General features: G+C 38.5%; 1 protein-coding gene across 5 annotated transcripts in view; it reads right to left on the bottom strand.

Moving 5' to 3' along the window:
* vav3b (vav 3 guanine nucleotide exchange factor b) overlaps window positions 1–21,796 on the bottom strand; it is a 69,815-nt gene extending 48,019 nt beyond the window's left edge. For 3 of the 5 annotated variants that reach the window (XM_077225280.1, XM_077225289.1, XM_077225304.1), the window contains exons 1-11: window positions 21,266–21,796; window positions 19,956–20,072; window positions 10,061–10,119; window positions 9,906–9,971; window positions 9,391–9,493; window positions 8,911–9,003; window positions 8,712–8,780; window positions 8,475–8,578; window positions 7,847–7,946; window positions 7,619–7,714; window positions 1,433–1,501 (exon numbers count right to left, since the gene is read on the bottom strand). In XM_077225280.1, coding sequence (XP_077081395.1) covers window positions 1,433–1,501; window positions 7,619–7,714; window positions 7,847–7,946; window positions 8,475–8,578; window positions 8,712–8,780; window positions 8,911–9,003; window positions 9,391–9,493; window positions 9,906–9,971; window positions 10,061–10,119; window positions 19,956–20,072; window positions 21,266–21,469 — 1,080 coding nt within the window. In that variant the 5' untranslated portion in view covers window positions 21,470–21,796. The remainder of the gene's footprint in view (window positions 1–1,432; window positions 1,502–7,618; window positions 7,715–7,846; window positions 7,947–8,474; window positions 8,579–8,711; window positions 8,781–8,910; window positions 9,004–9,390; window positions 9,494–9,905; window positions 9,972–10,060; window positions 10,120–19,955; window positions 20,073–21,265) is intronic. The other 2 variants (XM_077225315.1, XM_077225298.1) reach the window with 2 other exon arrangements.
* Between the last annotated feature and the right edge of the window lie 337 nt (window positions 21,797–22,133).

The following is a 22,133-nucleotide window of genomic DNA, read 5'->3' as shown; positions in this document are numbered from 1 at the left end:
TAACTGAAAATAGAAGGGTTAAGATCAGGCAAGAGCTTTAGGACCAACATTAATATTAGAAAAGCTTTCCAGCACAGGAGAGACAGAAGGACTGAAACCTGACGCCGAGGTTGCGTTGTTTCTGCTCCATTCGTGAGAAACATTGGTTTTGCTTTGTTTCACAGAACCAAGATTTAGGGCTGTTGCGGTGAAGGAATTTCCCTTGCGGTAATTTTGAGTGGCTCAATAGCGCGATATGCGGTTTTACTGACAATTATTTAATTTTTTTGCTATTGTTGCTATTATTTGAAGCATACACAAAAACAATGTAACCAATGTAACCGAAACTAAACAGCGTCTCTGCGCATTGAAAGACTGTCACTCAGCGCGCAGTTGTTACGCCAACGGACTGTCTTTGAGTAAGTCATTAAACCGTTCATTCAACCAAAACGTTCAAAAAAGCTGATTCCTTAAATGATAGATGTAATGAAACAAGGTGTTAATTGTTTGTTAACTTTGAGCTCCACTTTTCAAGGCTCAGCTGGCCAGCAATGCTTCACTTTTGGGCAAAGCTGAAGCAATGCTTCACTTAATAGAGACCAATGGCATTGATTCAATGCGAGACTCGCTGCTTTTCCCCCACGGCTTCCTCGCGCTGTGTAATGCTGACCAGCGCTGACGCCATTCATGGTAAATACCCTTACACATTAAAAGGATGATACCCTACGACAAATATTTCGCTTTCCTTGGAAACGGCAACCTTTTCATGAATATACATGACTTGACTTCACAGACAGACGCAGGTAATCGCACGCGCTCAGTCGATCACATTCACTGTCTGTTTAGGCTTAAATCCAAATCCACGAATCCTCTGTACAAATCACCATGATAAACAGTCTTGTTATCATTATTAACTTATTTAACATTCAATACACATTCCGAACTACGAAGGGTGGCCTTATGACAAAAGAAAACGCGGTTCGCGGTTGCTGCGGTTACCTGCATTCCACTGCGGTTGGCCTGTCAGTAGCGCAGTACTGCAATATTGCGGTTATCGCGACAGCCCTACCAAGATATGATGTTGTTGTTATGTTAGCTATAGTAAAAGGACAGTTTTGAGTGTCATTGTTTGTCTGGAGCTCGTGTGCTGCTGGAGACTAACAATCAACTCTTCCTTATATGCATGTACTTCTCTACTGTATGTTAATTTTTTGTTCTTCCTTATCATTAAATCATCTTGCTTTGATAAAGAGACATCCACTCTTGCATTAGATGTTTGTGCACTTTTTGGGGCGGAGCAATGAAGGGAGGTGTTGTTTGGGTTGATTTCAAATATCAAGTGTTTCTTAGAAATCACTTACTGCACCTTTAAGCACTTAATAATGACAAAAAATTGCTAATCTGTACTTTCTGTAAGTTTTTGCTGTATATTCCATAAGAAATTGATACTTACTCTCATGGCATCAAGCGCTACTCGTAGGTTGCTCTTTTCTGTGGTGTCAGTAGTATATTTTACCAATTCCTATATGAAAAGTGAAAGAAAAAAAAGTCAATTGTTTAATTACATCTCTTCTTAGAAGATCATGATTTTAATTTCTAAAATTAAATTTAGACAATAAAGTCAAAATATCATGATGATATTGTCCAGATACCACAATGAAAGAAAGAAAAGCCTAATTAAAACAGTGCAATCCTTGAAAAGAGAGAAGCAGTTTGGCATAATCTTTTTTTTATTATTATTGGTCATACAGGGGAAAAATAAGACAACTTATTATTCTTTTCATTTTATGAATGTTTCTCATCACTTTTGTTAAATTGTGGCCACACTATCCCCCCCCCCCCCCCCCCCCCCCACATCAATTGAGGGCCTCCGTACAAATGTTATTAACTGATTATTAATATTTGAAAAACTTTTTTCTATCAAATCAAATCATGTGGTGAGACCTACAAAGATTAAACCATCTGAAACGAAAGAGAATATTTCTACTCTGATGCATGTGTTTCTTTATCCTGGAGACCCTTATATGTCATTGAAACAGAATTATATTACATTGAGTCAGAATTATGTTCAGGCTCTGTTCTGTGTCACGGAATGTGATCACATCATCATCAAAACTCTGGACTAGACCACTTCATTAAAGACTTGTTCTGAAAGACCCAGAGCCAAGTTTCTAATGAGCACACCAGGTCCGTTTTGATGGGATGCTGGACGTTTTGATTTGAACCAGATTTATTCCACGGTATGGAAAAAAGCATCAACAGAACCTTTTGAGATGGACGCTATAACATAACTAATTAACTTGATAAACAAATCTGGCCTTTGGATTTGTGCGCAAACAGACTCACAAGCACACAACACACTGGCAGAGAAATGGTGTTGTTCCAAGTATGAAATCTGTGCAGCTCATCAGGAACAGCATTTGTTTTCAGAGTGGAATCGAATTCTGCTGGAGAGAGACAAACAGCCCAGTCGCAGCAAGTAAACAAGGTGAGTAGAAAGTTCAGCAATTTTTCCAGATTTACATTCTGACCCAGGCCACTGCTGACTTTGAGGGAAGCTCAAGCATGTGTGTGTGTGTGTTTGTGTGTGTGTGCACGTGCAACTAGCCTCAGGCTGTGTATATATTCCTAAAAGTATTGGAGGTATAATGCAGAGCAGGAGCTTATGGAGACCCAATTACCTACAGTACAAATGAATGAGATTTCAGTGTTCATCCCTGTAGATCTACCAGTAAATCCTGTCTCTTCAGACATTCATCTCTATTTCGGTCTCAATACTCACTGCTAGTGGTGATCCGTGCTTCTGCAGACACAATGAGCTTTGTAAGACCAATTATTTATTTATTTTTTATCTGCACTGTCATTTTGTGAGTGATGAACTCTGATTCATTTGTTCAAACAGCGTACAATACAATGAGAACTAATATGGATATTGACTAATGACTTATGCATCAACACGACGGCAAGAGATGCAAGACGAAAAGAGAATTGAAAACAACATGTGTCAGACTCTATTTACTATACTTACACAATAGTGAATATGCAGTGTCTGAAACTCCTTTCTTGTTTGCCCATGTCCCATTCATTACATACTGAATGCCAGTATGACGTTACATTTGCATCACATCATAAATAATGAAAAATACATGAAATATGATCTGAACGTTTAGAATTAAACTATTTTTTTAAACTCGCATTTTAATTAGATATGAAACAAATTTATGCGGTTCAGATCGGGTTTGTAAAAATCAGCTGGGCTCAGACCATAAACAATTGCAAAACTGCAACAAAAACAAAAGTCAGATACGCTACACTTTTACAAAGAAAGTATGTTTATGTCATTCCAGAGGAAGTGGGCACAATGTGTTTGAGCACAGGGCAACATGTGGTAGAGTGTCAGAGACACTGTAACCTACCCATGCTTGTGTGTGTGTGTGTGTGTGTGTGTGTGTGTGTGTGTGTGTGTGTGTGTGTGTGTGTGTGTGTGTGTGTGTGTGTGTGTGTGTGTGTGTGTGTGTGTGTGTGTGTGTGTGTGTGTGTGTGACACGACACACGTCTCTAACACTTGTCCACACACTTCTGTTCTCATGTCATTTCTGTCCTATGATGAAGGACCTCTAGCTTACAAAACTTTAGCAAGAACTAGTGTAGAAACTGTGATAATTATATTTACCTATAGGTTATTCCTAGTTAAAGGGCTAGTTCACTCAAAAATGAACATTTTGTCATCAGTTACTCTCTCATGTCATTCCAAACCTACAAGACTTTCATCTTTGAAACACAAATGAAAGATATTTTTAATGATATTATTTCTATCCCTCCACTGAAAGTCTATTCACCCAAAACACTAGACTGTTCCAAACATTCATAAAGAGATCATAAAATAAACCCATATGAATTGACTGGTTTAATTCAAGTCTTCTGAAGAGACATGATCCCTTTATATAAAAAAAGATTTAATTTAGGCTTGTATTCACATTTAAACACTGATCAGCAAACAAACATAGAGCATTAAAATATGGTACATGAAAGCTCAACAGTAATTGCTTGACACGCAAGAATGAACCTCATTGGTTCTCGAACTTCAAGCCTGCATGTTTGAGCTTCCATTTACCAAATTTTAGATATTTTTAATCTCTAGATTTCATATAAATTATCATTTGTGTTCCAAAGATGAACGAAAGTCTTATGGGTTTGGAACGACATGAGGGTGAGTAAATGATGACAGATTTTCATTTTTGGGGGAAATATCCCTTTAATTTAGTAAAAGTGACTTGGCTTATTAAAGGTGCCATGTGCAAGAATTGAGGTAAAAATATCCAAAAAATGAGCTACACGCATCAAAAGAATGAGAAGAAATAAGGGCGATGATGTCATTAAAAAAATGACATGTTATAGTGCTGCAGAGATATCAACCTGAATTAGCATGCTAAATTACTAGCCACGGCCCGACAGGTGTCATAATACCAGTTTCGGCCATGGGAGGCAGTATGCGGGCAACATAACCACCAGCCAAACTTCAATACACGAATAACTCGCACAGCTTGTGGGCGTACTTGAACCTGATGTGTTTGATAGTTAGCTCTACCCACAGATCCGATCCGGTTTTCACCTGTTATCTACCAGAGCCCGTCTCTACCAAACTGATGATAAAATGTAACATTAGCTAATTATATTATGTTTATTAAATTGCTTTCCTGAGATAAATAGACATACTTGTTCTCCAGCTATGTTATTGACCTCTGCACGATGATTAAAAAAAATGATTGGTCGATATTATGTATGAGGAATACATTTTGGTAAGTTGTAGCCTACTGTATATTTCAACAGTGTTCGTGTTTTTTTACTATTAGCTAGTAGAGATGATCGGTTCACGTGCGCTAGGGATCTGTCGTGTAACATTTACAAGCGCCAAAACGGTATTTATTGTTTGAATTGCGTAGTAAAATTGACAGAATCTGAGAGCTGAGTTTTTTTTTTATCATAACTAACCTGTTCTGTCTAGTCTGTCGGTCTCCGTGTCCTGTGACAAAATTGATGTGTGGCGTTACTGAGAGCGTGTGAAAAGTGTCAATTGTGTGTGTCTCACGGTGAATTCGTGAGAGTTGGCAGCTCTGAATGGCGCTAACTTGGTCAACATCAGCGAATGCTGTCTGTCAAATTAATGTAATTCAAACTAACAATAAAAATGTAATATGAACAAAACGAATATGAACATATTCACTGGTAAAGGTGAAGGGGAGTAGCTTGAAGATGTCATATTTAAAAATCACTTGACATCAACCAACGTTCCTCTGGAGTCAAAACGTCCTCTATTAGGAGTTGGCTCGGCTTCGGCTATGGCTCTAGGGTCGTTGTTGTAAAGGTAGGGGCGGAGCATAGAGACTATGGCGTTTCTCGTTTGTTACTCTAGAGTAGACCAACTCACTTTCTGGAGGTATACTGCCCCCATCTGGTATGGAATGTGGAGTATGAATTGTTTTTTTTGGTGGACATGACACAAGGCACCTTTAAAGGGTTAGTTCACCCAAAAATGAAATTTTGTCATCATTTACTCACCCTCATGTCGTTCCAAACCCATAAGACTTTCGTTGTTCTTCGAAACACAAATGAAGATCTTTTCAAGTCAAATCTGGGAGCTTTCTGTCCCTCCATTGACAGCTATACAAATTCAAGGACTTAATGTAGGGACATAAGAGTGAGTTTTGTAAGTCCACGAACACACGAACGCGCTGCTCACGTGGTCAGTCACATGACTGTCTGCTGTAAATAAAATGTCATATGCTTGGAATAAGACGAAATTTTTTTTATTTTATTTAATAAAATAATGTATTATTTAATTCTCATTTATAAAAATAAGAAGCTAGACCCGCGTATGCCATAATCGAAATATTCTTATATTCTTGCATTTTCTCAGAAGGATGTAATTTAAAAAAAAAAGTGGAAATAAGCATTTACAAGTTAATGCAGCCTCTTGAGGTTAAAATAAAGATGCATGGTTTGTACTTTTTATGTTGTGCATAATAGCCTACATATTTTAAAATTGGAACATATATTGCTGTCACAATAACGGCCCATTTCAAATGTTTACATGCTTTTTTCTCTTACTCCTTTTTGTTCACTGAGGTGGAGCGGGTAATTAAATCTATTTCTTGTAAATACTTTCCAGCATTCCAGCAGTTTAGCTCAACAGTTATCGTACATATGGTGATCGGCAGAGATCAAAAAGGATTTAAACAGTGAATTTTTTTTAAGTGATCTCTTCTTATAAACTCGAGATGTGGATTCGGATGGCAATTAAACCTCCACACAACCTTGGAGTTCATCAAAAAAAAAATTGATGTGGGTGGTGAGAGAAAAACAATGATATTATGGATTCGGACGGGAATAAAATCACAGACCAACCACTGTATATGATGAAAATATATATATTACCCATGAGTAACCATTACCGTCCGAATAGGACTATATACTGAACATATTTCGGTTCGGTGTAAACACTTAAAACATATCGTTACAACATAATGCAGATTATTATAAAACATTCCAAATATCTTGAAACTTGCATTTTCCAGGCATCACGTTTCAGCGGTTTCAGCCTGTTTTTGCAATGTTTCACAGTGTGTCTGTGAAACGTTGAGGTGCCATCGTAGTAGTTTTGTGCACACATGAAGTTATGGCAACATACAACACAAAGCACCTCACGCAGGAAACATTTAACATAATGCATAAATGCGTGTAACTAAGGTAAATCAAGCAAGCTATTATGCACAAGCCAAGAAGTGTTGGCGAAATAACACATTAGCGGACCGGAGGGAATAAAATGGCATTTTTTCCAGAAAACTTATTGCACAAAATAATTTCAAGCACTTTCAAGGACCTGCATCTATGAATGTTTATTTTCAAAAACTTTCCAGGGCCTTGAAAAAAATATTTCAGATTCACAGACTTTCAAGGATTTCAAGGACGCGTGGGAACCCTGAATTAAAGACAGAAATTTCATTTTTGGGTGAACTAACACTTTGATAAACATGGTATTTATTAAATGAACAGTAAAACATCTGAAAAAGAAATCTTGACAAAAGACCACAATTAGAAATTAGCCTATTGGCTAATACCGGCACAATTACAGAAATTTTTACACATTTTTACAACTTTCCCTCTCCTCCTCCATCTGTCATATACAGATCACTTTTCAAAATAAATTTTTCCCAACCAACATTTTTTGGATATCCCTAATGCTCAGAAATACGTCAAAAGTATAAATGTAAAACTTTTTGTGATTGCAGTTTCACGCTGACTTTAATATAATGACCTCTTGTGTTGATTTGTGCAACATGTACTATCAGAAATGTGTCCCTGCACTAACAGGAGAGTAAAACTTTCCAGCTGCAGTGATGACAAGTTCTGTAAGGTCATAATAGTGAAGTGGTCACAGATGAAGAGAAAACCAGCCAGATGGCGCCACCATGTGGTACATTTTAGTAGGACAATCTAAGAGGCTCATTCCAACACAGTACCGTATGCAGTTAAGATCCTCAAAAATGTGATATGCTTTCCTCTAGTGTTAATTCAAAGTGTTGGAAGAAGACAATATATAATGATAATAGTGTGGATGTATAGGTGCATGTTACTGTACCTGAAGCAGTAGTGGGTACTTCAGCACACGCTGCATGGGAACTACAAGCAAGTCTCTCAAAGTGAATTTCCCATTGTTGGCTCTCTTCGAACATTCCTGCAACAAAGCAAATGAAATATGAAAACACAGAAGATCTTTTAGCGCTTTGGGTATTAGAAAAGTGCATAATAAATTATAAAATGAGATGGAAATATTGTAAATATGACAGAAAATGAAACAGTTCTGCACCTCTAGTTTCAGTCGAACGCCCTCTTTCTCCTTACAGATGAAGTCTAACAGAGAAATGGCTGATTCTACATGACTGCAGTATTTTCCATAAAGCAGAAGCCTAAAGCAGACAGGGTAAACGTTAGCAGAAAACACACACATCAGCAGTTGCTTAAAAATATCATTCTAGAAATATTAAATATTGACCAGGCCTGCAGAAATTCAACAAAATCTCTGCAGATGTACAGTACACAAAATTTGATTCTACACAAAAATCTGTCACCCCTAGCATATTTAATTAATTTTTCCTCAATGTGATTGCTTTGTTTGAATTTTCAATAAATTAAAATTTAAAGACATAGCTGAAATTAAAGAAATATATACTCATATTTTGGACAATTTATTATCATTCAGTTTATTTTTCTTACCCCATTTGCAGACTGTGCCCAAACTAAATTGTGAAAATGAATGAATGACAGTGGGGTATGAAAAATAAGTTTAATTAAAAACATATTCTCTGTAAACAAGTCTTCTTATCTTATGCAATTTTGCTTCTGAAGTAACTTGTTTTATGGATGTTTAGATGTTTTTACTGAAAAATACGATTAAGATACTTGTTAAGATGTGCTTGAACGTGTTGGTTCTATACTTGTCTTTGTAAGTAATGAAGATCTGGTGGAGGTTTTCTGCATTTTTATTTTGAACAGAGTCTTGAATCTCGGCCATTAGGATTTTGTGAACTTTAACCAGGTCCTGTAAAGTGCACGCACACACGCACACACGCACACACGCACACACGCACACACACACACACACATATAAGGTGTAAATGTTAGACATTGTTTATTTAAAAAAATATAGAAAAATGGTGGTCAGCTTTACTCACTGGTATATTGATGAAAACCTTGTCAATTTCTGTTGCTGAGATGAATTTTATCAGTGGAATCATAAAATACTGTTAAAAAAACACAAAAAATGTAAGCTCCATGTTGGAAAGTTATATTCTTCATTGAGTGGCAACAGCGGAGCAGCTGTCCATCACTAGACGATAATGAAATTTTCCAAGCTGAGAATCTGAATCTCACCTTCTCGATGGTCTCCAGAGTCTCAGTGTATTTGGCTTCGGTCTGTTTGATCTCTAAAAGACAGCAGCTTCTGATGTCCACCTCGGCCTGTTTCTGTCAACACAACTCTAACGTGAGAAAAGACTACAGCAAGCTATCCAAAAAAAGCTTTAAAAACACAACCTAATGAAGTTTTATAGGGTCTCAATGCAACTCATCCAGTTTAAAGAAACAAGTTATGTTTTTACTTTTCTGGTGCACTTGTGTTTATGGTGAATTTACTCATCAAGATTCATATGAAAATGCAACCATATTTCTGGTAGGAGTAGGAGTAAGTGTTTTACAAAGGAAATCAACACTTTGATGTGTTGGGAGAGTTTGTGTGCGTGCGTGCGTGCGTGCGTGTGCGTGTGTGTGTGTGTGTGTGTGTGTGTGTGTGTGTGTGTGTGTGTGTGTGTGTGTGTGTGTGTGTGTGTGTGTGGTATTGAGTCATTTGAGTACCGCCTGAGACGCAGAAGCCTCTGTCCTCATTAGATCCTCATACACCTCTCCTCCATCAACATCTCCGTACACAGGGTCGTAAATATCTTCCTCCAGCTCCTCACTGTTAACACAAACACATACAAGATTAGGACTTCAGAACTGCTTTAAAAATATGAATATAATTACACAACAGTTAACAGTCCACAAACCACAGACATCATGGCTACTGGTTTTTAAATAGAATAGATACGTAAGGCTTTGTGCCTACAGACAATTCCTGTGTAACTTCCTGTTTTCACACTTACATATTAATCTGCCATTCACTTTCCTCCTCCGCAACGCTTGCATAGATTATAGATCTCATAAATTACTGAAACTATAAATTGTTCAAACCTAGAATTGATCAGAAACAAAACACGTACATATACTTCGGAGACTAAAACCGCACGTGCTAATGAGTTTCCGAAAATTAGTATCTCATTGCTTCCAATCAAAACAACTGCCCAATTAGGTTAAGAAAGCTTCATGCTTACTCAAGGAGATCTGCCAAATGGATGTATATGTCTTCATTTTCACTGCTTTCCTCTGTGGGGAATGACCTGTGAAATCGGTGGAGAACAATTATTTCAGCTCAGAGAATAAGATGTTTAATGTGTCTAACTGATTCATTTTGCAAATGCAAACCCACCTGATCCCTCTCTGTTGTGCAATAGGCGTATAAGAGAGTTTTGATAGAGTGTCGATGACCTGGAAAGACAAAAGTGTGTTTTTGAATTGCAAGTTAAAGATAAACATTGTGTGTCCGTTGTTGGTCTACTTACAGTATACAGACTTTTAGTTTATCTCTAGTCATTGTGTTTTAAAACATGTTTCCCTGGTCTTTTTGAGACAAGTGAGTTCAATGTATTACACATTATGAAAACAAACTTTAACTTTCAGAACTTCCTCTCCATCAAAAAAGGACATTTATTGAAATAAAGCCGACCAAACAGCTTGTTCTGCAACTTTAAATGATGTCAGATGACATTTGAAAAATCTGCACATTATTTCATTTTACTTTTAACAAGATCGCTGATCATTTCAGTCTGACCTATACAGTCCATACATCATATTTTAAATTATTTAGTGATATAATGCAAGGTTTACAAAGTTGTTAAAACTATTTAATACTCAACAATAAATCAGCAGTTCAAGTACAAGTGATGTTGTGATAAGGGATGTTGACAAAAGGCACAGTTATATCTATTTATACTGTCTTAAGGGAAATACAATGAAATAAATATAGGTAAATATAACTTAGTGAGACTTCATCCTATATAATCTTTATCTTTCAATTACAACAACATCTTTGAAAACCTTGCATTCCATCACAAAACAATTTAAAATGTTACAGAAACTGTAAAAGTCGACTGCTGATATTTTATTGCAATATATTAGTATTTATATGTGGTTTTCTGGGAAAATATGAAATAACAAAAATGTGATATGACACATTTTAGGTGAGTAAAAGTTTGAGAAATAAGAAATGCAATAAAAAAAATTAAATAATAGGGTAAATATTAAACTGAAAAGCAGCACTGATTCTTCTTATAGTCTACCTATGAAAAGTGATGCTATTAGAGAGACACTGCACTATCGGGAGAGGAAGTGGTCTTGCAATGCCAAACTGCTCTGATGTGGGCCTGTTTTCTCACATTTACAATCATGCACACACACAGACATATACAGATTGACATATGGTTACACACATGCATGCATGCATACACACAAGCACAAAACGTACAAATAGACAGATCTAGGTGATAGCACACCATTTGGGTCTTTGACTCACGCTTCAGAACACCTGTTGAAAACCAACCCTGCTTCCTTTAGAAAGCTATTTTTGTTCGCACCCGTGATAAGATGTCTTTGTCATCTGCTTTCATTCTCGCTTCATGCATTTTATATTGCATAAACGTTTAAGCATTTTAACTCCTTCACATATGGCATTCTGTCACTGTGGAGATGGAACAGCAGAAATCCCTGAGTAACAAATTTAGCTAAATCTAAGTTTCCCTTGTATCTGTTCCAGAAGGTAAAAATAAAACCATGGATTCAGTACCTTATTACTAATACAACCTGCATTATGAATAACAACTTTGAAGTGCATTAAAAAAAGTCACCTTTACAGTATAAAGCGAAGATGCCAGATGCAAGTCATAGCTTTTGCAGTTTTAAAGGCAGGCCGCAGCTAAATTTCAATTCCTATATAAAGTGGCGCAGCAGAGGTGAGCTTTTCATTCTGCATCTCAATAGACTGTGCATTCATAGGCCTCGTTCAAACAGAATGCGTTTTTGCTTTGAAAAAAAGTGAGACGCGGGCAGTGGAATGGGGAAAAAGGTATCGATTCGCGTTTTTTAAAAAAAGTTGAACTGATTTTAACTTGAGTGCTGCGTTTTTAGAACGCCATGTCATGCGCGAGATGCTGCAAAAGATGCAAGAACTGTCAAAACAATGTACCAATGGAAAAGTAGCGCATTGGAATGGAAAAACACGTTCTGTGTGAACAAATCAAATTATAAACTAAGTGAGAATGCGTATAAGGCATAACTATCTTTAGTTTTATATTATATCAATGTAAAATCAGTCACAATTTTAACGGAATTTATTTAAATGCTTGAAACTAGCTTTGAAACAACATGGAAATTGTGCATACCAATGAATTTCTTTTACATTTGAATTATATTTATGCGTTTAGTAGATGCTTTTATCCATTTATCAGTCCATTTATCAGCAATCTCTGGGAATCAAACCCATGACATTGGTGTTGCTAGCGACATGCTCAATAATTAAAGCAACAGCTTCTATATAAACTAAAATTCCAATGATTTTTATTGGACAAATTATTTTTTATTTTATTAGACAAAATAGTCAATAAAAACAATTACCCAGCAGACATATGGACTGCTTCAATCCTGTTAAAAAGCAACCCATGGTGCACCAAGGTTGTACTGAGCTATATTCTAGACAAAACTGGTAGTTAGTTTGTGGCATCTAGAATATAAGGCAGTTTTAATTTTCTTTTTTAAACATTTTAGTCACAATATATTTCTCCTTCCATTTATGTTATTTCATAGTGTTAATGACTTTCACATTAATGATAATAAAGAATGAGAAATCTGACAACTAAAAGTCTTCCAGATATTTAACCATGACCTTACAATGGCTTTTAAAGGTTTCCTGCGCTTCTTTGGTAACATGTTCATCAGAAGGAAGTTAAAAATACAGCACTATTTAATCTCAATGTGGGCTTAACTCTTTGGAGAAAAGCATTTATTTCATAATGTGATTTCCCCCCAACTTTCAATTTTTTATTTTAATGAAAGGTTAGATTGTTGCGATTTTTTTTAATGAATCAAAAGGATAAACAATGCAGATTTAATTTTACAGCCATTTTTGATCATATTTACCAGGGGTGCCATTAATTCTGACCACAACTATATATATATATATATATTTGTGTGTGTGTGTGTGTGTGTGTGTGTGTGTGTGTGTGTGTGTGTGTGTGTGTGTGTGTGTGTGTGTGTGTGTGTGTGTGTGTGTGTGTGTGTGTGTGTGTGTGTGTGTGTATAATTCATTACAAACAGACTTCCAGGCATTTCTTTTCTTTTATTCCATAGCTGATGTGTGCAGTTTATTTAGCTTGCTTAAAAATAAATTTCTCTTGTTTAGTAACGTTTTTTTGATTGCAGTCTTTTTTTGATGACATTGTTTTCCTTGTATTTGCTTCTCAGTTCCATGCAATTTTTAGCTTTTCTTGGTTCATGCTAATTCAGATCAGTACCGTTGGTTTTAAATTAATTTGGTTTATTTTAGTTCAGGACTCCATAGTCCAGGTGTAACTAATCTGTACTTAATCTGTGCCACAGAAAGCCAATTTTTAAATCACGATTAACTATTCTAGATTAAAGCCTACTCCTGTCTTAATTTAAACCCTGTCCGGGAAACCACCCCTTAACCTGGTTGGGATTTGGGAAATTTAGATATCAGGAACAAGACCATGATTTCGAATGTCAGCTAAATAATACGCCCATGTACAAAGAAAAAAAAAGTTGATCCGATGCACTTTTTGCATATACAGATTAGACAAACAAATACACACCAGACTATCAAAAACATCTGTACTCAATGTTATTTTATTAATTATCAACTTACTTTTTCATTCAAAACATATGTGAAGCAAATAAAGCAGCTCAAGAGAAATCGTGTCTGTAAATCACGATTGCGTTAGGATTGCAAAGACAAAACTCTAACCACCTATTGATTTGATATGGTTGTGTTATCTAAGTGTCAATACTCCAATAACCTAATAATAAGAGAATGCCTAGAAGGCATGTAGTAAATCTATATCTCTACTGTCAAATGGTGTGACTGAAACAACGACATGTGCATAAGATGACGTGCCTTGAAGTCTCTAAGGAAACAGCACAGAAAGATGAAAAGTGATTAAGGGTGTACAAATCCACCCTCCAAACAGCTGTGTGGTAAAGTTCAGCAACATTAACACCTGTGTGACTTCATGAGAAACAATTTTAAGAAAGAAATAAGAAATGAGAGTCCATGTATTAAAGGCAGGGTAGGCGATTCGTTCCAGAAACATTTCTTTGTCTCTACACGTCCTGATAGCAATCACTAATTTAAGTGGTCTAAATGGATTTATACGAATATATATCGCCTGTGGAGGGCGTAGGACCATAAAATGTTCGTCCAATCATTGCATTCGGTCTGAGTGCAATGATACGATGTCCTACCTGTCTATCAACCCATGTATTTTTATACCTCCACGCACCCTGCTCGCACAGACATCATACGTCATCAGCACGTTTCATGTTTTTTTCATGCTAGTTATTGACAGACATCAGTCACCGAGCTCACAAACAAACAGCAGCCAAATTTTACAGTTTCTCATGAACCAAAACAACGAGCTTATATGCTGCGTTCACATCATAACTACTGTAATTTGGATGGAAGAGATGGAAACCTGTGACGTGTATACTCGGAGCGGCTCGTGAATTTTTGCAGCAGTCAGGTGATGCAGGTCAATGCTTTTTAAATTGTTTATGTTCATTATTATTGTAATGTTATGTGCTTTGAGACATGAGGTAGTTTAACGCTGTCTCTCTTGATGCTTTTGTTTGCTCCCAGCTGTACGCGTTCAAGTGTTTTGAAGGAGGCGTGGCTTGGTAGAAGCTCTGAAGGGAGGATGGGATCTTATGCTTTCAAAGCTAGCTTGTTATTACTAGCCTCTGAAAATTGGCTACCCTACTTTTAAAAGCCCGTTCACACCAAGATTGCAAACTAGAAAGATAACTATAAACTTAACTATATTAGCATCCACATCATTCTGTTTATTCTAAGTGCGCACAGCAGTTTCGCCGTTTCCCACTTTAAATACTCAAGAACTTTAAAGCAGGATGGATTCTGATTTGCTGCCAATGTTTTATCATTCATCAGCTGGAAAAAATAGCTCTAAAAGTGATTCCAACGATATTGTTTCTCTGTGCTGTTATCATTATAGTTTTGGAGTGGCCTCTGCAATTCTTTTATATTTAGAATGATTTTTAGAACTATATTTTTTATCATTTTCATTATAGTTATCGTCCTCTGTGTGAACTGGCCTTTACACTACGTGTAAAGTGGAGTATTCACACACGGTAAAATCACTTTAGCCAATCATGCTGCTTATTGCTTTTATAATAAAACTATATGAAATATTTAATGAAACGTATCGGTTACGTATGTAACCCTCGTTCCCTGAGTAGGGAACGGAGACGTTACGTCGGATGACGACGAATGGGGGTTTCGCTTAGAACACCTATCGACTTCGAGTATTACAAAACGAGCCAATGGCGATGAAATATCATGGGTCTGCGGAATTTGCATAGCGTATCTCCGCCCCACCGCGTGGGTATAAAAGGAGGACGCCAGCAACATGCAGATATGTCTTCGCTGAGGAGCCGAGACTGAACTCAGGCGTCTACCCAGCGGTACAGCGGAAGTGGCAGGGAGACGTAACCTCTCCGTTCCCTTTCGTAGTCACTCCGAGTTACGTCGGATGACGATGAATGGGGGTCCCCGTGAAATCACGCCACCTTCACAGCTGTCTTCCAGTGCCCTGCGAAAGTCTGATCCCCCTGTCGTGATACTGGCACGGACGAAGGAGTCCTACTTAACACAGGAATATCAAGGTACACTGGGAAGCATATCTCAGAGGAGATATGCCACAGCATGCCTACCCGTAGGGAGGACTTAAGAACACACATATGGCCGGAGGGCTTCATATGGAGGAACGCTGGAGTGACCAGCCCGAGGGGTGGCAACTTTCAACTCCAGGAGTGGCAAGGTGGCTTGCCAAGGGAAAGCCTTCGCTCCAGCCCATCTTGCAGGAAGGAAAGCACACAGTGATCGGGCATCTCCTGGGGTCTTCTCGGCGAGAAGAGCACCAGTTGACGAAGAGGTTCCACTTCGACGCATAGACATGTCTCGTGGACGATGCTCTATCGGAAGTGATGGTAGCCGCCACCGCAGGTGGCAGGTTACTCAAACCTGCCTCGTCCCATCCAGGAGCCACACGTGGAGCCTCCAAAGATCGGGTCGAGGGTGCCACAGGGTGCCCCGTCTCTGAGAAAGGAGATCCTTCCTCAGAGGAATTGGCCAAGGAGGTGCTGTCGCGAGGAGTATCAGTTCGGAGAACCAGGTCCGGGCGGGCCAGTACGGCGCGACCAGAATGACCTGCTCCTCGTCCTCCTTGATCTTGCACAGGGTCCGTGCGAGAAGGCTCACTGGGGGAAACGCATATTTGCGTTGGCCCCGCGGCCAGCTGTGCGCCAGTGCATCCGTGCCGAGGGTGGCCTCGGACAGGTTGTACTACAGGGCGCAATGGGATGAGTCGTGGGAGGCAAACAGGTCTCTCTGTGTGTCCCCGAACTGGTCCCAAACCAGCTGGACCGACTGGGGATTGATTCGCCATTCGCCGGAGATGGGCCGAAACCGTGACAGCTCGTCGGCTGCAAAGTTCCGATCTCCCGGAATGTAGATAGCACGAAGGGGCCTCAGGTGCTTCTGACTCCATAAGAGGAGGTGGCGTGCGAGTTGCGACATACGGCGGGAGCGTAGACCACCCTGACGGTTGATGTACGCTACTGTGGCGGTATTGTCTGATCGGACTAGTACGTGTTGACCCCAGCGCAACGCCCGGGAGCTGTGCAGGGCAAGGCGTACTGCCGGCAACTCGAGGCAATACACATGCCATACTGCTCAACACTACATGCGAGAATCATTGAGCTTCAGGAGCAACCTTGCTTAACACCTAAGTGTGAAGAAATTCACTGAACCTCAGGAGCATTTCTGCTAAACACCTGGGTGTGATAAATCTCACTGAACTTTTCAGGAGCATCCCTGCTCAACATGACAGTGTGACAGCATGTCCATTGCGCATGGCGCCCCAGCCCGTGGAGGCATCTGTGTGGACACAGAGTCGGCGCCTTGTTCCAGACCAACACCCTCAGGTCACCCTGGCCACCAGCCGAAGATCGGGGGGAGGATGAGGGGACTCTCACTCTTGCGAGTTCACCGAGTCTCGACCTATATATGACGAGATGATCACGTTCCCAGAGAGAACATGAGTCATCCACGAGCGCTGTTCAAGCATGATCAAAGCCCAAACACACTAGACAGCGCTCGTGCCCATCAGAGTCCGATACCAGTCCGCTGCAACCAGAAATGCACGGGTGAGCCGTCTTTAAAAAGATCGCTGCAGATCGCCGTCACACCAACACCGGAGAGAGAAGCTCGTCTCGTAGAGCGAAGTCAGAGATGCCTGTGGAGTGAAGAAATACTCTTGGCTCCGAAGCGAAAACATATCTGCATGTTGCTGGCGTCCTCCTTTTATACCCACGCGGTAGGGCGGAGATACGCTATGCAAATTCCGCAGACCCATGGCATTTCATCGCCATTGGCTCATTTTGTAATACTCGAAGTCGATAGGTGTTCTAAGCGAAACCCCCATTCGTCGTCATCCGATGTAACTCGGAGTGACTACGAAAGGGAACTATAGTTAACTATTGTTATTGAGTTGTATATTATTTTATTTGAGTAATGTAGTGCATTATAAGCTGTAATTAGGCTGTATGCTGTTACTGGGCAAAGTACAGTATGCAACTTGGCATGTGTTTTTCAGCATTTTACAAAGGCTTTGAATGGCAGACCATCCAATCAGAGTTTGAACAATTTTTTATAAAGTTTTACTTAATACTAAAATAAGCACACAACTTCAACTCAGAGTGCTAAATCTGAGCTGCATTTCATGTCATTACTTCATAATTTCATTTAAAGAAGATTTAATGGATGTGGATGTAACATGCATACTTACAAGGCTAACTCATGTTAGCAGATTGCTGCTGGGCAAAGATTATTCAGAAGGATTAACTTAAACCTTGAAAACACAGAGAGACATATAAATGGGGCAAACCCCAGCAACTACAGTCTCAAACAGTTTAATGTGAAGTGAAGAATTCTTACAATGGAGCCACTGCTTCATTGTGACACATTTGTGTTGGGGAAGCAGCAAACGATACTGTGTGTGTGTGTGTGTGTGTGTGTGTGTGTGTGTGTGTGTGTGTGTGTGTGTGTGTGTGTGTGTGTGTGTGTGTGTGTGTGTGTGTGTGTGTGTGTGTGTGTGTGTGTGTGTGTGTGTGTGTGTGTGTGTGTGTGTGTGGAAAAAGTATCTTATGATCACCAAGTCTGCATGTATTTAAAGCACAAACACAGTAAAAACTGTTTTCTATTGTAATATGTTTCCAATTATAATTTATGCAAAGCTGTATTTTCAGCAGCCATTACTCCAGTCTTCATTGTCATATGATTCTTGGAAATCACTGTAAAATGTTGATTCGGTGCTTAAGAACCTTATAATCCATTTTAAAATCAATTTTGTGCTTCTTAACATTTTTGTGGAAACTGTCTGTGATTAAAAAAAACCTTTTCTAACATTGAAAAAGTATTTACTGTCCTTTTGATCAATTTAATGCATTCTTTCTCAATAAAAGTACTAATTTAAAAAGAAATTGAACGGTGGAGTAAATATATGAAAGTAAAGAGATCACATTGTAAGATATAGTCACATTGCTCGAAATAAAGTCGAAATGATGAGAAACAAAGTCAAGAGATGTCAATTGCAAGAGATATCATTGCAGTTGGGAGATATAAAGTCGCTATTACCTTAGCCAAAAGTAGCCAAATATATTGAACAAGTAGAAAATGCAAAGACATCTTCAAGGCTATAGGGAGACTTTAACATCAACTATACATCTGCTATTCACCATTCATCTTGCATAACTGCACAAAACAACAGGTTCACAAGATACATTATATGCTAAACAAATGACAATCCTCAGCTCCATTTAAATACACACATGCCCTTAGCTAGAAGCCTTTAAAAACTGGGGGTGTTTACACTGCTTTTCTGTTCCCTGCATTAGTCAGTTCTTTCAGGAGTGCTCTCTCGGCTGTATTCCAGCCCTGCAGGGATGTGCTAATGCTTCTGCGTGGCTGCAGATGTGTCATACGAGTGCGGTCAAATAATAGCTGAACTCCTCTGTGAGAACAGCGCTGTCCCTCACAGCACAAAGGACGCACCACTTTATGTTTAAACCCACAAGAGACCAGACCTTCAGCTACTCCACTTGCTAGGAGGAGAAATGCCAGGAGGAAGCTACTGGAGTTGGTTACTCCTGTGGCTCAGGGAATTATTGTTCAGTCTAAACATTCATGACGAGGTTGCACGAGAAATAAATGAGCTATTTATTACAGGTCACCTTCAGAGGCAAGCACATGATGAGGACCACAACCACATCAACCAAGCATTTATAGTGTTCATGAATACAGGAAGACAGCTACATTTCCTGAGAAATATTAAACAGATTATGTTCATTGCATGGGAAAACGGAATGTAAAAAAGGACATGTTGGCGTAGAGATAGAAAACAATGTTCATATTATGATTATTCTTTGGCCGTGGTTAAATATAATAATGCAGATCATAATGCTGCAGAATTAAGAGTACAGGGGCCAGTTGGTGAAATACGTTTTAGGTGAAATAACCTTTTAAATAAAAAAGATTACTAATTTGTAAGACTGGTTTATGCAAATGCCCCCGGAACTATATGTTAGATTCTCAGCTTCTCTGGTCAGCCGTATCACACTCCCCCCTCTATCAATACATACTGTCTGACCCATATTCAGCAAATAAAGTTTGTTAAAAGTCTCATTGACACTAAGCATGAATTCACTGCTAATTCTGATTTCAAAATAAAATCACACAATTACTTATGTTCATTATGTAGATTAATATATTAATACATGAATTAAATATGTTTATTGTTCATTGTGTGCATTATGGTGAATATATATATATATATATATATATATATATATATATATATATATATATATATATATATATATATATTATTGGTTACAACTGGCTACTTTATGAACTAACAATAAAAATTCTAGAAAAATTTCAGAATTTTTTCTATTTTTACCTTTCCAAAATCACGGACATCGAAGAGATCGAAGGCATCAAACAATTCACTCTTCTTTATCCCAAATACTTCACAGCATGCAGACAGAAATGTACGAATATTCTTCAGGCAGAGGAACTAAAAGAGCAAAAACAAGATTTTGTTAATTTTTAAACGATTTTGTTTTTGCATATATATGGACAAGCAATTTCAGGATAACACAAGATTTTCTGTGGAAATGTGGCCTTGTGAGAGACAGATTAGTGGACTCATTAAGGCTTTTCCCTTCGGTAGCTAGATGAGGAAATGAGATTCCCAGCTAATCACAAACATCTCTATTGTCTAATAGGTACGATTGACTATATTCCTGCTTCTGTGTTTTTTGTTCCAGTCAAAGATCACAATAGATAAGGTTCCTTTTAATTTCTTACTACTGTGAGGGAAGTGTCTGTGTGTCCATCATGACAGCTGAATTTAAATGCAATAGTTCTATTAGTTCACATTCATTTATTTAAATTAATGTGAATACATTTTTTTAGAGCACAAAAACCACACATATCAAAAAACACACTACTACAGGAGTCAGATAAGTGACAGGAACGCTGACTAATTCAAGGGATGTTGTTGAAAATTGCTCTTTTCCGTTGTCTGATGGAGACTGACTGTGTCTCGTCAATCTAGAAGGGTGGATTTGTGAGTTTAAAAATCAGTCACATCAAAGTTGGATTTTATCAGGTCACTGGAGTGAAACAGGGGCATCTTGGAAGAGTCGTTTGGCCCTGGGCAGACTGCCTGAAACTTCTCAGCCCTAAACACTTACTTACACACAGCAGCAAATCAGACAGAACATTCATCTGGATGACTTTTGGGTCCCTACCAAAACACGCTGTACATTTAAAAATTGATGTTTCATTAGCTCAATGTTTATCCAGTCTGTTGAGAGCTTTGCAGACTGACTGAATGATGCAGTATACAAAGAGAGCTGTGTATAACTACCATTAGACCCTTTGTGAAGAGAAGTCTATGCTGCCACTGGCACTGGGGACCCTTGCAGTACTAAAGGCACTGGCTAGTACTATAACGGTTTAAACGAAAAAAATGTCAAAATATAGGCTAGGCCTACTGTAGGTTAGAAACAAGTGTACTGAAAGAGCTATATACTTCTCATATGTGTACTATAGGAGTCTTATGTGAGTCCAGTGTCAGTAGGTTAGTGTTTCCATAACTGCAATAACGTTATATTATAAGAAAAGAATACAACGTTTATTACAGCAGTAGTTCATATAAGTAATAAAACAACAGTAGTCTGTCTGTCTATTGTTTGCGCTCACCTGTGACATCTGTGGTCTGAGATTGATCTCTTTTAGGTTAATGGTGTCGGGTCTGAGATTGTTCAGCAGTTGGCACAGAAGCACCCCATCCCGTAGAGTTTGGGCCAAATCAAAAACCTGCGCGGAATCTGCCGTGACCCGATGATTCCGGGGCAAAACTTTACAGTTGATCAGCCACAAGCTGCATTGCCTCCAGTACTCCATAATACGCGTATAAAATTAAAATCAACAACTGTGAAATAAATCTGAAACCGTTAAATGAAGCTGAGATGATGTAGAAACACCCGAAGCAGAGCAGCGCGCACACCTTGCGTTATATTTGGCATCCGTGGTTTTCTTTTTTGTACGCGCGCTATTAGTTGCCAAAACTGAGACTTGTGCGCACTAATTTGGGTTTATCCGCGGTCTGCCAGGAGTATAAATCCCCATCAGTGGAGTTACGAATTCTAGTGTGGCAAAGTTTTTTTCTAATAATTGAGTCGTGCGGCGATGTCTGGTAATCTTCCAATGGAGAAGTCTGATCTCATGAATATTAATGACACGTTACTGACGCTGCGATGTAATCTTCCAATGGCGAAGGCTCGTTTTATGAATATTAAGAGACAAGTCTGTATCATAGTTGGATAATTTCGCCCCTTTAGCCTATCAAATGAGCTTCCTTTTCCGTTAGTTTTATTATCTGATGGGTTAAAATGCAAAGTTGCAAACTATAATAGGTCTTCAAAGTAAAACCTCTTGCAGATTTCTCTTTCCTCTTCTAAACATCATACTGACTTCATAGGGGTTTGTATTACGCTGTAAAACTGTAGATAAATAAATTATTTGTCCAACCTGTATGATTAATAATGTCCAGAATAAAATAAAACCA

The sequence above is a fragment of the Siphateles boraxobius genome, unplaced genomic scaffold, assembly GCF_051911475.1.
Source record: "Siphateles boraxobius isolate OS27281-9 unplaced genomic scaffold, OSU_SipBor_1 1, whole genome shotgun sequence".
Classification (NCBI taxonomy): domain Eukaryota; kingdom Metazoa; phylum Chordata; class Actinopteri; order Cypriniformes; family Leuciscidae; genus Siphateles; species Siphateles boraxobius.
This window is presented reverse-complemented; position numbering and strand designations above follow the sequence as displayed.